This window comes from Lissotriton vulgaris (assembly GCF_964263255.1).
Source record: "Lissotriton vulgaris chromosome 7 unlocalized genomic scaffold, aLisVul1.2 SUPER_7_unloc_1, whole genome shotgun sequence".
In the NCBI taxonomy this organism is placed as follows: domain Eukaryota; kingdom Metazoa; phylum Chordata; class Amphibia; order Caudata; family Salamandridae; genus Lissotriton; species Lissotriton vulgaris.
In genome coordinates this window covers 1,374,986-1,390,603 of record NW_028240614.1, presented here as the reverse complement: position 1 = coordinate 1,390,603, position 15,618 = coordinate 1,374,986, and the positions used below count along the sequence as shown (strand labels likewise).

General features: G+C 49.5%; 1 protein-coding gene across 1 annotated transcript in view; it reads right to left on the bottom strand.

Annotated features, from left to right (window-relative positions):
• LOC147672974 (sulfotransferase 6B1-like) overlaps positions 1-10,146 on the bottom strand; it is a 263,082-nt gene extending 252,936 nt beyond the window's left edge. Inside the window, exon 1 of the mRNA XM_086947848.1 lies at positions 9,638-10,146. Within this exon, the coding sequence (XP_086803974.1) occupies positions 9,638-9,830 (193 nt within the window). The 5' untranslated portion in view covers positions 9,831-10,146. The remainder of the gene's footprint in view (positions 1-9,637) is intronic.
• Between the last annotated feature and the right edge of the window lie 5,472 nt (positions 10,147-15,618).

The window sequence follows — 15,618 nt, the reverse complement described above, 5'->3', positions numbered from 1 at the left end:
CTATTAGCCAGCAGCCTGGTAAACAGTGAACTGTGGAACTATCTGGTTGGCCGAAGGGATGCTCCAGCCAGGCTGAGGCACTGCTCCCATCAAGGGCAGGTGATTTTACACACTGCACAACCCGTGCTCAGTCTTGTGTACCTTGGCACTGAGCAGTCAGGTGCTCTTCAGAAGCTACGTGTAAAGCAAGAGCACAGCATGCCACCACAATAAATATTCAGCAGGACACAAAAGAGAGACTTCACACATTATGTCGAGAAATGTCATTTATATTCAACATACATATGAGACAATGCAACATGTTACTAGCAGCCTGGGCATACATCGCACTTGATAATGGTACTAGCAGCAGTAGGCCCGATTGGTGTTGATCAGATCTCGATAATATGTAGACATGTTAAAAGCCCGTCTCTAACCCCCCACAGCACCCTTACGTGGTGCAACAGGTTGTTCCCCCATCCCACCCCCCGCAATCCTAATAAGGCAATTTCACACAGCTATAGGAGGCACCCAGGGCTACAATGAGATTAGTAAATGCACAGAGAGAGAATTAGAACACCTTAGCAGCACCGCGCGACGAGGCAAGGCAGGTAACCCACTGTCATGGGCTAAAATGCTTTGGACACGAAAACAACATTTAAGCCAATACTGCTGACCTGTGTCATGAAGCCCTGGCGGTCCACAGATGGTCCCTCCCGCACATTCCCACTCACTTTGCACCGCTACACAGTGCAACAGGTACCAGCCCAGTCCGTATGGGCACTTTCACACACACACACGGCTCCCTAATGCGGTGCCACTGATACCACACAGGTTAATAGGTAGGACTCAGCAGACACCGTGGTTCCAAGCCCCCCGCCACCCTCCAGTTCATTCCTACTGTCCATGACCCCCCGGAGGAAGTTTATCAGCCCCTCCCTCCGGACATAGCACCACGCATGGCTGAGGTCACACCTCTTCTGGGTCCCCGGAAAGCAGGTGGGGATGGATAGTAAGTATAAACAAGAGATAGACGTAAACAAAGGGGGTCTTGGCACCACTCAGGAAGTTCACCACCAAGCCAAAATGGACCAAGAGCAACACTTCATTACCAACAAGGGTCTTCTGGCGCCAGCCCAATTCTGCAAAGTAAAGGGGGGTCATGCAGCCTCTTGACCTGCTCCCGAACCTTCTCAGAAGCGTCTCTCCAGCCTAGTCAATTCCTCTCACTCCTACCTGGTGCCAAAAAGTGTTCAGAAGAGCCAGATGGGGAGCGGCCAGTTGGTCCATCATTATGGGCTGGAGAGAGAACAAGCAGTGAATGGGGAATAACACACAGGAAAGCCTCTTGGCTTGAGGAGACACCCTGCCTGATACACGTTGATTCTGGTGCAATTCGAACCTCCCTGGAATTGAGGCACAATGTCCAGCACATCTTGATGCCAGTTTCCCCAGACGATTCCAGTAACACACACACAGGAGCAAGTTCAGCAATGCCTCACCAGGTAGAATGAGACTCTGCAATGGTTGTGTTCCCCACCTCCGAGGGTCGCAACCTGTGAATTGGACACTGCACGCAATGAACATGCAGTCGGCAGGACACACAAGAGAAATGCAGCACAGTGGATGAATCAGCCACTTTGGAGCTTGCAACCAAGGAACCCGCTGTCCTCCAACAAGACGCTTATGTGCCGAGGTTCTTTCATAAATACGGGCAACTTCTTAAGCTCCACACTAGGCACTCCAGACTCCAGGCATGGTTCTGTAGTTCCAAGCTCACACCGCGCTTTGCAGCTTTCAGCAGGCGATGTGGGCACTTAGAAGGCTCCGCTCTCCAGACACCACCAGTAGATGGTGTGTTAATGTTAATGGGTATTTATTAAGCGCACTTACACCGGGTGGCTTCATGGCGCTGACCAGAGAACAGAAAAAACGAAAAAACTGGAGGCGAACTGAGCAGACCACAACTGTCAAATATCCCAGATTCTAGGCTAGCCGAAACAGCCATGTCTTGAGGAGCCTCCTGAACTGCAGGATGTCAGTACAGGATCGAATTTCCAAAGGAAACGAGTTCCATAGTTTGGGTGCCAGAACCGCTAAACGGCGGCCCCCCTGACGCACCCGTTTGAACTTGGGTACAGAAAGCAGACAGAGGTGGGTTGAACGAAGAGTCCGGTTTGGCACTTATCTGGGTAACAGGTTAGTGATGAAAGCAGGGCTTTTCGCATACAGGGCCTTAAACACAGTGCAGCCTGTTTTGAAAGCGCATCGCTGGAAAATGGGAAGCCAATGGAGTTTCGGAAGCGCTGAGCTAATTGGTTGCCATCTGGGTTGGCGCATGAGCAACCTAGCTGCCTGGTTTTGAACCAACTGTAATCGCTTAAATAAGTATTTTGGCATCCCTAAGTATACAGAGTTCGCATAATCCAAATGTGATATGACCGTAGCCATAAGGATCCGGACCAGAGTGTCCTGAGTGAAGAATCGATGGATTTTCCTGATCTTTCTCATCTGAAAGAAGCATTTTGATTTCACACTGCCCACCTGAGTTTTTAATATTAGATCCTTATCCATAAAGACCCCCAGCGTTTTAGCTGAGCTGGAAGGATAAGGAGATGGGCAAAGCTCCGTGGGCCAGTAACGAGGACCCCAGAATTTGCCACTGTCCCCAGTCAAGACAAGCTCTGTCTTGCCCGGGTTAAGTTTCAGATGGTTACAGCAGTGTTTCATGGAACTCCGCCACTGAACGATCGGAACCATCCATCTCGAGGACCAACTGCAGATCATCTGCATAATTAAAAACTGTCACATTTCTCAACTTCAGAGATCGAATCATAGGAGAAATATAGATGTTAAATAAGTGCAGTGACTGTGCTGAGCCCTGAGGGACCCCACAAGTAATTATGTGCGGGGAGGCAGGGTGAGGCCCTTGGCGGACTGCCTGAGACCTGTCACTTAGAAAAGACGACAGCCAACTGGCAGCCGCCCCCTGGACGCCTGCCAGTTCGACACAGCTGACCAATATTGCATGGTCAACCGTGTCGAACGCCGCTGAAAGATCTAACAATACCAGTGCCCGTGGAGAGCCCCTATCCACATGTTCTCTGAGAGTATCCATTACTGCCACTATAACTGCTTCTGTCGAATGAGCTGGCCGGAAGCCCGCCTGGTGGGGGTCAAGATAACCCGACTCCTCCAAAAATCAGACAGGCAGTTTGCTACATGGGTTTCCAATAGCTTTGCCACAAAAGGCAACAAAGAGATCGGGCGGTAATTGGATAGCAGTTTAGGATCTGCCCCAAGTTTCTTCAATAAGGGGACAACTATGGCCTTCTTAAAGGCCGGGGGGACCTTCCCCACAGTAAGAGACTCATTCATTAAGGCTAGTATAGGACCAGGAAAAGCCAGAAAACAGTCTTTGAGAATATGCGGCGGACAAAAGTCAGAAGGAGCCCCAGACTTGACCTTCACTAGAAGCTTATGGAAGATTTCTAAGTCAATATTAGGGAATTGGCTTATCACCTGAGTGTTTTTAAGATGGTCATCAGCACTAGGTGCAGCGAGACATTTAGGAATATTATTTTTAATAGTAGTGATTTTGTCAATGAAGTAATCATTGAGAGAATTACATAATTCCTGTGATGGTGCCGCCTTCAATAATATCCTATCTGGATTGGACAATTCATTGACAATATTAAAGATCTCTTTTGAGTTGTTATTTGAATTGATGATGCGGTTAGAAAAATGTGCCGCTTTAGCTGCCAGAATATTTTTCTTATATTCTTTCCTGGCCTTTATATAGGTCAGTCTTTCTTCCTGGCCATACTTTCCACGCCACTGTCTCTCCAATTTACGAAGCGGTAATTTCTGATCTTTGAGTTCAATCGAGAACCATCTGGTTGCGTCATCGCATCGGGTGGTTTTCAATCTGGTAAGGGGGCATGTTTATCGCTGGCATTCATAAGCCAATTTGAGATATTAATATCTATCGTCTCAATGTCCGGCCCACCCTGGGGAAGTGTGTCGGCCAACGAGCTAAGAAAATCACCTTTATTATTAGAATTCCATCTTCTGGCAAAACAACCCTCCATGGAGTTAGATTTCTCAACTTAAGGGAGCCGTAGATTAAATTTCAATAAATGGTGATCAGACCAAGTACAAGAAGAAACAATAGGACTGGAAATATCCGCCCCATTCATCCAGACATGATCTAAAATATGTCCCTTTAGATGGGTAGGGGACAACACTTTCTGGGTGAAGTTCAGATTCATAAGCAGGTCCGTCATTCCAGCTGAATGCAGGCCCTCCTCAGGGTCTTGATACCAGTAATTGAAATCGACCAAAAGCAATACCCTGGCGTGATCAATCGTTAGTTCAGCTATCTATCTGTTCGCTAAGTTCCAGCGGAAAGGAGGGAGTATTATTGGGAGGCCTGTAGAGTAATACACACACTAGGGGTACATGTGGGGATTCAAGTTGTATCACAAGGTTGTCAGTATCCTTAAGGGCAAGGCTAGGCAAGGAACTAAACCTGTAATCACTATGAATAATAGCTGCTACGTCTCCCCCTGCCTTATTGGCGGAACGATCTGCATGTATGATGTAATAGTTATTGGGGATGGCTGCCAGCATGTCCGGACTAAAGTCCTCCGTGAGCCATGTCTCAGTCAACAATAGTAGACTGAGGCTATCTGAGAGTAATAGGGAGAAAATATCCAACTGATGCTTGACAAGCGAGCGAGTGTTCAAATAGTATACTATCGGGTCTGGGCTAGTTTCAGGCCTGTCATGAGTGGATAAAGTACCGGTAGGGCCTATGCCATCACACAGTTCCGGGAAAAGAATCCTGTTTATTAAGATGTCATTTTTAGACAGCAGATCCAACGTATACTGGGTTGGGGTCAAAGCGGCAGTGTGCAAATTTTGTAAAAATGCTGCGGAGTAGGTGATAATCCGGGCATTCTGACTGGCCCCTGGTTCCGTCCGGGTGCGGACGGGCGCAGACGGGCTTGCCTTTGGCGCGCCTTCGGCTTGCCTTTGGCGCGCCCGCTGCGCCCGTCCGCTGCGCTCCCGTCTACCGTATTGCATTTTAAGCCCCAAGTCCTCCTTCTAACACTGCCCACGGGGCAGGAAAAGTGCTCACCAGGGAGTCTATTAGGGGATAGCAGGGTCTAGCGAGCTCGCGCCACGTCCCCGATTAAGTAGGGCAGCTTGCTGGCGTGAGGGCAAGGAAAACAACTAGACCGCACCGTCTCCCAAGATGGCGGTACCGGTCAAAGATGTATTGAGGGTCAGGGTTCGATTCCCCCTCCCGCTACTATAACGCCCACCCAAAACAAATTCCCACACAATCAACACAAAGGTCTAATCATCGATGTACTGATATTCAATTTTAGAACAGTTTCAGTTTAAAAGCAGTTTCTCAATTTTAAAAGTTCGGTACAAACAAGTTATTCTGCAGTAATTAACTAGAGCAGCGAGCAGAGTTCCTGTCAGTAGCTCTCGTGTGGGCCCCTTGTAGGAGATCTTTGATGTCCCTGAGACCTCCAAGAGAACAGGAGACCAGCTGACAGGTCCTTGGGAGCCCCCTTCAGGGTGTCACTTGTCAGCAGGTTTGTTGTCCTAGGTCAGCCACTATTCAGGAAGGCACGCGGTCCTTTCCACAGGCAGTTATCCTGCATGTGCACAACAGAGTCCTCTGGCAATGTGCACCACGCATTCCAGATTATCCGGTCCTGTGACCCCACAAGCTGATTTCTCCTCTTAATGGGGTGGCACTACGTAGTTATTCTCCATGGATCCTTTGAAGTTTGGGAATGGGTCAAAGGGTATTCCTTTGAACCACAGATGTGTCCCCTGATTGTCTGTCCTGTCTGCCATGAGGCTGCGGAATGCAGATCTCTGTCCTTATGGGGACCTCGATCTGGGCCTAGAGGCCAGGTGTCACACTCTCTACCTCCATATATTCTGCAAGGCTCGCAAATGGCAGAGGTTGGCTATCTCAATTGCCTGGGCAGGGATCCAGAGCACACTATATGTATCTATATGATATTTCCATGTTAAAGTATTCATTCATTCTGGATAGATCAAACCAAACGTAAATTTCCAAAAGTTTTATTCACCAGCAGTGTTCACCTCTTGGGAATCACTGTACCTGTCACTCAAGCCTACACGTGTTTCATCACAGCATGTCCTTATCGGGTGGTTATTAGTTTTCAAGATCGCGGCACCAGTCGGTCGGTCCGGTTGCCGGAAACAAATTGTGGTTCCCGCACTTGGAGACCGACGCTCAATGAGGCGTAAATACGGGCTGAACACGGCCTTTGCTCTACTGAAATTGTTCGTGTAAAACCGATACTTCATACAAACAATTTGTTTGCAGCAACCGGACCGACCGACTGGTGCCGCGATCTTGAAAACTAATAACCACCCGATAAGGACCGGGTTGGAATTATCACCGGTTCCCCGACCACGCGCCTTGATCATTAAGATCAGCCCTGAAGAGTCACAGCCACATGCTGAGATAAAACACGTGTAGGCTTGAGTGACAGGTACAGTGATTCCCAAGAGGTGAACACTGCTGATGAATAAAACTTTTGGAAATTTACGTTTGGTTTGATCTATCCCGAATGAATGAATACTTTAACATGGAAATATCATATAGATACATATAGTGTGCTCTGGATCCCTGCTCAATCAGAATAAGAGGGAGGTTTCTGTACCCCTTTTCTTTACAGAGGTTAAGGTTTTCCTCTGGCCAAGAAGCACCTACCTTGATACCACGACAAACTAATATTTTACCGTAAGAAGTTGAGCGCCAAAATTTCTGAACACTTAAAAACCTATTCGTAGACTATTCTATCTCAATTGCCTGCCTAATGGTTTATGGCTGTCACTAAGGAATGCCCCGATGTGCTCTTGCGGCCTCTGGTGCTGACTGATACATAGTAATGCCAACTTTCCATAAATGGCATTTCCAAGGTATGCCAAGCCCACCATTACCATTGGGATGAGTTAGGCCTAATGAATCCATTGATAGAAAACATCCTGAGGCTGCGCCCCTGCAATCCATTTTCACAGCTTGAAATACAGGAGACCCCTACTCCGTCTACATTAAGGGAAGAGCAAGCCTCCTCAGTAGGGGAACCCTTGTGGGTCTCTTCGCAACCCTGACAGTGAACATCCGTGAGTGACTGCCCATTCCTCCACCGTCCAACTTAGTGGAGGCAACGGGCCTCCTCCGGATGGACCATGTTTGCTACGGGCCACACAAGAGCGTATAGCAGCACCTGTGGTGGTGGTCGGACATAGGTTTAAATCACACAGTCCATGCGAATGCCCACACCGGCTTGCATTAGAAGGTCAGACATGAAGGCGAATCCCACCAGTGGTGTCAGTGCGCACCCTGGCCAAAATGGCAGGCCTGAGTTACGTTTACAAACAATCATGTCTGCACCACTTCTTAACATTTGTCAGAAGAGTGCATGCACTTTCTCACTGCGGTGCAGTGGGAAAGGGCCTGGAGCCACATGGATCCACGGGGGAACCAGCATGTCCACCGGCTGACAGTGACAGGCCGGCAGCCTGGGTCTCCCTGACACCTCTGGTGTCCATGCCTTATCCAGCCAACCATGGTGGTCTGGGTTCAAGCTAAGCACTTCCTTGGTGCCAACTTGCACACCAGCCCATCTTGGCAGCTGGTGTCGGGGCCTAGAAAGATCACTGGTGCGAAGGCTCAGGCCGACCGGCACTAGCAGACCAGACACAGGCCCAGCACAACCTTGGTGCTAGCATGCCCCCGCTTGTCAGGACAGGTGGACGATTTTTTTCACCCCCTCAGCCAAGTGCCTCTTCCTACAAAGGGTAGGAAGGGCATGCCCACTTCTACCCTGCACCAACAGCGGGCAAGCGCCCAGGCCTATGGCCTCAAAGGGGCCTCAGCACCCTCGGAAGGTATTTGAAGGGTGGAGCTGACCTCCAAGGTATGGGGACCCCATCCAGGGTCACCCCACCCCAGGACATACCCTAGGACCCCTCCCGCAGTATGTGAGGTCCCCTCCGGAGTAGTAGATTTAATGGGCAGGCGAGTACCACGAGGCATGACCTGCGCCATGTTCCAGTCACCTCTTCTGAACCCCAGGGTATATGGTGTACCTCTCATAGGGCCCTAAACATGCAAGCATCCTGCGCCTAACCCCTGTAGGAAGGGTGTTCATAGCTTCCCACTGCTGTACAGTGGGAATATATTCCATGTTCTAGGGTCACTATCAGAGAGAGGGTGAAGACTAGGAGGACAGAAAAAGTTCATGTTTCGGAATGTTCCCCTAAGAAAGCCAGGCCCAACATGAACTTTCTTTGCAATCTGCAAGACGACCAGGCAAGCTACGCATAATGGTTAATGAAAGCGAACTAGCTGTGTCTGTGTGCTATATGTCTGCATGGGAAACCATTTGGTTAAGTATGAGGGCCCTCATCCACCAACCTAGTTGGAGACATGCTTCATCATCCGGCCCCACCCGAGGCACCGAGTGCGCCTCAGGTGTGCTGCGATGCCACCTGTGATCCGGTCACCAGGTCCGGAACTTGCGACCGGATCAAAGGTGTTCATTTGGGCCTGGAGAAACAGCCAAAGTGCTAATAATTCCCGACCCTCCGGCGGAAGTCCAGGGAGGTTTGTCCTCTGTAGACAGGAGTGCAAGCTGAGAGGAAATACCCCTTACATATATCAGCACCTTAGCGCGTGCTTCACATACAGGGCACTGATAATCACATAGATCCCTGTAACGCCCCCACACAGAGGTCCTGAAGAAAGCCAGTTTAATAAAAAGGCCTGGCTGAAACTAGTCGACCACACTGGACGTGGGAGACCAAAAGTCACGTCAACCCCTACACGTCCCAAGCCTTTTATTTTAACCTCTGCCTGGGGCCCACCAATAAAGTAACCATTAGGGACCCAAGGACAGAATTTCAAAACCTCATGCAACACACCTGCACACCACACTCACCTTCCAAAAAACCTGCTCCGCAGTAATCTGGCGTCGCAGCACACCTGAGGCGCACTCGGTGCCTCGGGTGGGGCCCGATGATGAAGCATGTCTCCAACTAGGTTGGTGGGTGAGGACCCTCATACTAAACCAAATGGCTTCCCAGACAGACACAGCTAGTTCGCTTTGATTAACCACTATATCCTAAGGGAAACTAACGAGCTACTCTAGTTCCTCTCTCTCTCCTTGATTAACAAAACTGCGCATCATGGGCCTTATTTATGAAGGCCTTGCGCCACCGGTGCGTCACTTTTTCCCATGTTAAAAGTGACGCACCGGCGGCGCAAGGCCTTCATAAATGAGGCCCAATGTTTTTTGCCAGAAGATGGGTAAAGAGTGTAGCTTCTTCTCAGTTTCGCAGGAAGCTGGAAAAATAGTGCAAAACAGTTGTTATTTAGTCATTGGCCGGTGAATCATGAAGTTTCATTTGTGTTTGCTCACCTGCTGTCCAAGCAGTGTATAATGGGTGTTATTTAGCTGCATGCCAGGCAAGAAGTGACGTTTCAATGCTATTTACATGGCTGCGGCCGAACAGTGTTGAAGTGTTGTTGGCTGAACCGCTAGGCTTTTGTTGCAGACAAAAAAGAAATGCATAAAAGAGTGCTTTTACTCACCGCATTTAGGGTAAGCAACCATGAGCAGGTCGTCTGTCCTGAGCTGGAAAGCGTCTAGCGCCTGGAAGGTCTCCGGGCTGCACAGGTTGCTGGGGTACAGCACCCCCTTGTGGGTGAACAGCAGCTCCTCCGGGGTCTTGTCTTTCGCGGCAGCAAAGAGCTTTTCGTTTATTTCTTCAAATTTCTTTGCCATCTCGGTGCAGACTGTGCGAGGCGCTGTGCCGAGAAAGGGTGTGCCAAGGAAAGGCTTCGAGGCGCTGTGCCGAGGAGTGATGTGAGGCGCTGTGCCGGGGAGGGCTGCGAGGCGCTGTGTCAAGGAGGGCTAGGAGGCGCTGTGCCAAGGAGGGCTTCGAGTCGCTGTACGAGGAGGGCTTCTAGGCACTGTACGAGGAGAGCTTCGAGGCGCTGTGCCAAGGAGCGTTGCGAGCCTGTGAGTGCTGAGAGGGTGAGGCTGGGCCAGCAGAGCGTTGTCGAACTCTGACCCCTGCCACAAACTAATCTCCTTCTGCACTGCACACAAAAGTTACAACACCTTTTGTGTGAGAGAAACACAAGAGGCGTGAAGGGGAGGGTTTCGCTGTTAACCCAGTGAGGGAGGGAAGTTGGGAAGAAGCTGTAAGAGGCTGGGTGGAGAGCGCCTTGAGTCACAGCTGCTGGCGCTGTGCCAGCTATCATGCCATCAGCCGAGCCTTGCTTTTCAGTTTAAAGGATGTTTAATTCTTCTGGGACACACGTGGTTATGGCTAAAAACAAACGTACATGCTGCTCCCATATTGAGGGTTCGCTCACATCATGCACTAAAACATGCATTGGAAGTGTGATTATTTTTGTATATTGTGTAGTGTAAAGTGTCATGCCAAGCTTCACAGCGCTACAGAGGTACAACATGGACAGCGGCAGCGCCGTCCTCCCTGACACACAGAATACATGAAGGAGGGAGGTCACAGGGTTCACTCACACACACAAGACAGGTGCAACACAGGCAGCTGACACACCAAGGAAGGAGTGTGAGGCGTCAGGAGAGTGTGAGGCTGAGGCGTCAGGGGAGTGTGAGGCGTCAGGGGAGTGTGAGGCCGAGGCGTCAGGGGAGTGTGAGGAGTCAGGGGAGTGTGAGGCGTCAGGGGAGTGTGAGGCGTCAGGGGAGTGTGAGACGTCAGGGGAATGTGAGGCGTCCGTCAGGGGAGTGTGAGGCGTCAGGGGAGTGTGAGGCGTCAAGGGAGTGTGAGGCATCCGTCAGGGGAAAGTGAGGCGTCAGGGGAGTGTGAGGCGTCAGGGGAGTGTGAGGCATCTGTGGAGTGTGAGGCGTCAGGGGAGTGTAAGACGTCGGGGAGTGTGAGGCATCAGGGGAATGTGAGGTGTCAGGGGAGTGTGAGGTGTCAGGGGAGTGTGAGGCGTCAGGGGAGTCTGAGGCTGAGGCGTCAGGGGAGTGTGAGGCCTCAGGCAGGGTGAGGCTGAGGTGCCAGGGGAGTGTGAGGCATCAGGGGAGTGTGCGGCGTCAGGGGAGTGTGAGGTGTCAGGGGAGTGTGAGGTGTCAGGGGAGTGTGAGGCGTCAGGGGAGTGTGAGGCGTCTGTGGAGTGTGAGGCATCAGGGGAGTTTGAGGCTGAGGCGTAAGGGGAGTGTGAGGCATCAAGGGAGTGTGAGGCGTCCATCAGGGGAGTGTGAGGTGTCAGGGGAGTGTGAGGTGTCAAGGGAGTGTGAGACGTCAGGGGAGTGTGGAGCGTCAGGGGAGTGTGAGGCGTCAGGGGAGTGTGTGGCGTCAGGGGAGTGTGAGGTGTGAGGGGAGTGTGTGGCATCAGGGGAGTGTGAGGCGTCAGGGGAGTGTGAGACGTCAGGGGAGTGTGAGGCATCAGTGGAGTGTGGGGCGTCAGGGGAGTGTGAGGCGTCAGGGGAGTGTGAGGTGTCAGGGGAGGGTCAGAAACAATCAGAAACAGTCAAGTCCCTTAAGGGATCGTCATTCAGCCATCTACACGCATGGGGTGATGACCCCTCACCAAACCAGTGCTGCAAACTTCACAACACGCCACAGCTACCACTGGGCTTCAGGTCTACACAAGGGAAGCATCATGTGTGCTGCTGTTTACTGGTTGGACAGACTCCTAGCTATGGCTTCCCTATCTTAGGTGAGATTGTGTCCCCTACGTCAGCATTTATGACCCCCCTTTGTTAAACTGCCAGACTTATATTAAAATTGTGTGTGAGCAAGCTTAAGTGTTATTCAATGGTGTCCCCCACCACAAGAAAAAGAACGCGATGGTCGAGCAACGGACCGTGCTTCTAATCTCCACCAACATGTTGAGGAAATAGAAATTTTTAGGTAGCCAATGTGTCCCCCACTCGCACCCCATCCATACACACTTGCCCCATGTATGTCATGTAATTCCTTTTCCGTGCCTGCCAGGAAGACGCATATGCATTTGCGTCCAACGTTAACATGTCAGTTATACAGTTCCCCAAGAAAATAATGTTAATTAGGCTTCTAGGCCTATGGTGCCAACGTCTTTACATGGTGCACTTTTGAATAAAGCACACGTTTTCTCCATGTTTTTCTGGCTCAGCCGAGCCAGGCCCTTAATTGAGGCTCCGAGTCTCTTCTGTCTCTGAAAGCTGCAGTTTAGGTATGCATCCCTGACCTCTACCTTACATCCTGCCCAGACGAGGGGTGCCCGGCTCAGCCTGGCCTGCCTGCCAAGACAGTATTTTGCCTACAGTTATCTGCTCAGCCTCTGCGAAAACACATTCCAGTCTAGTGAAATAGGTAAACATATTCCCGGCTGCAGAGCAAAGGGCCCTGCCTTCCTGTCTCCATGCAAGTAATTTACTGCACCCGTTACCATGGTAGGCCCATGGCCCCCGTACTTTGCATGAAGATCCATATGCACGCACTAGCATTCAGTGATGAACGGCCTCTGCCCGAGAGACCTTTTACTTCAAGATAAAACATCCTCTAAACACAAGATACCAGATATGCTATAGGTGCAGGTCGTTCTGACATCCCAGACATTAGTCTCCCCTACTAGTGCTAAAGTCAAAGCCCCCAGCTCTCCCCAGTTACACGTCATGCTCAGTTGCGCGCGCATACGTGCCAAAGGTTTCTGCTTATCCTGCAAACTTTCTCTAAGCATCCACCCACTTGTGACGTTTCTCTGACTTGTCAAGTGCACGCCTACGTGTACGCCTTCTTACACGCCTCCTGTTACGCACATGTGTTCTTATCTCTCTCTTTTCACCTGTTACGCCTACTGTATTCATTTCAATTATATGGTTTTAATATATATAATGTGTGATGTTAATAAAATGTTGAATATCCCTTCCTGAACCTTAGTGGTGATGGAACCCGATGTCCAGTGACTCGAGCCACTTAATTAAAGCCCGTATGACTCAGATACCACGGACTCTGCCTCTCATTTGATTGAGCTATCCTTATTGTCATTTAATGTATAGAAAAATAGTCCGGTAATTTTATTTACCACATAAATCTGGCGCCCGAATAGGGACCCCTCCCCTTCCCCACTCGCCGGCGATGTAACGCAGGCCCCTGACCCCTTCTACAGCCGTGACGGATTCCATGCACACCTGCGGGTTTTCCTGCTATCTCCCTCAGGCCCACGGAGGAGACGGAGACTGCGACCCGGCATCCAGACGAGGCGGTGAGGAATGCGGAGGATCCCGACCAGAGCCCCAAGCCGAGAGAGCAAGGTCTGAGGTATCCGGAGGCCCACCTGTTCCGAAGCGCATGCGTAGTAGAAGCCGACGCAGTCCAGTCCAGTCCAGTCCAGTTTCTGAGGCTTTCAGTTTCTGCTTCCCGGTGAGTACCGTTGTTGGGAACGCATCTAGACGGGTTCATTAATTTGTGCCCGGTCAAGACGGGTCTGGGTACACAGACCTGGTCCAGACGTGTTCACTTAGGTGGATACGGTATGACGTGTCTCTTTATGGGACCGGTATGTCTGTACTGTTCTAGCAGTGCATCTAGTAATTCAGTATTCTAGAATCTCGAGATTTTACAGAATTGTGTTTTTATGTACTAGGTAGCATCTGTTCGAAAATGTTTTAATGTGTTTAATGTCGTGGTATGAATGACTGTTTGCAATTTATTATTGTGTTTATTGTGTTCACGTTCAAGTCAGTTCAAATATGCCACTGTTCTCGAAATTACGTCAGATAGGAACCAGGAAAGGGATACTTGAAGAAGCAGTTCCCGTCCCGCCTAGGGACACTCCCGGACATTTTATGTACCAGAAACATGGCTTAGATGCCATACTGTACTTAGACTTATGGGTGGACTATACTAAGGATCTGGAAGAAAAGTTTAGATGGCCTGTCTCAGGGACATGGGATGCTGAATGCATCATGAGAATAGAAGAAGCATTATGGAAAAAGAAAGCCAGACAATCCCAGAAATATGCCATAGAATTATGGCGTAAAGAAGCGCATAGAAGAACAGAGAAAGAAATCAGGAAAGCAGAGAGAAGTAGAGAAGAATCCGAAAAAGCTAGAGAAAGAGAGTTACTAGAAGAAGGGGAACGAGTCAGACTAGAACAACTAGACAGACAAAGAAATGCCCTTATTACAGGTCTGTATCCTGTTCTCGCCGAGGGCCTGCCCAAGGCGACCCCGGAAGTACCCCGTAACTTGCCACCACCATTGGTCCCGACTAAACTCTGTCATAAACAGACCGCAGCGGACATTTTCCTTTCTTCCTATTTAGATGACGTTGCTCCTGAGTATACCAATGCCCGCGTACCACTCGCTAATAATATTCTTCAGCCTGTTCAGCCTGTTCAAGACACGACTCCCCCTATTGTCACTTCCCCCACTGTCTCTCCTGCTACTGGTCCTGGCAATCCTTTTTCTACACCTGCAAGCCAGAGTCTACCTACATTACCTACACCTACTTTACCAGCTATGACATCAGTAGCGACAGCACAGCCAGTTGACGGTCACGCTTCAGCTTCAGGAGGCGCAGTAGGAGGTCTCCCTATCACCCAGCCTCAAGTAAAATGACTAACACTTAGAGAAGCAGCATTACAACGCACACCAAAAGTAACTACATACGCAGCCCTTAGACAGTACCTTACTGATTGCAGATATGATCCAGTGCCAGGCGAAGACCAGATGATATTATTCTCAATACGTTTACGACGAGTCACAAACTATTTGTCTATTTTACCAAATATGAGGGAACATTTAGATAACATATATAATTTCATTAGAACAGGGGAGAGACCAGAATGTATTCACGAGGCCATGGCACACAATAAGGTGGAGACACAAAATATGATTTTACAGTTTTTGATAAATTGTTTGATAAGGGAACAAGATCGGCCAGGTAAAAGCAAAGAAGAGACGGAAGTCCTGATAAAATGGAGTAACAATATAGCTGATGGTAAACATAGTAAACAAAGTTGTATAGAATCCATGTACAGAAAGATCCGTAAAGAAATTCTAGACATACACGAAAAAGAAAAAGCAGCTAGGGAAGCCGAGAAAGCGAAGAATGACGTCTCAGAGGACGACGATATAGATGATACAGAGGACCCAGATAGAATAGCGTACGTAGGTAGAGCAAGACCTTTTGACAGACCCATTCGCCCAGAAAGTAAGAAACGTTTTCTTTCTCCCATACCAGAACAATGTTCTCTTGAGCATTTATTCCAAGCCACTGATAAAGTACTGAAACAACGAATAGGTTACAGTGAACTTAGTACCATGCATGAACAAGAACTAGCACGGTCAGCAGTTCAATGGGCTGGAAATACCAGCGTATATAAAGATGATTCAGTAGCGTAAACATTTTTGAATCTTTCCCCAGACGAACAGCGGTTAGCTGGTATGTACATGATCCAGCATCTCATTACACTATATGAGAGTCAACATTCTGATCCAGGTCCCCTATATAATATATTGGACGAGTTACTCCTAGGTAGATGGAGAGGCCTAGGTACCGATTTAATTAATACCATTCTAGAACAACGACACA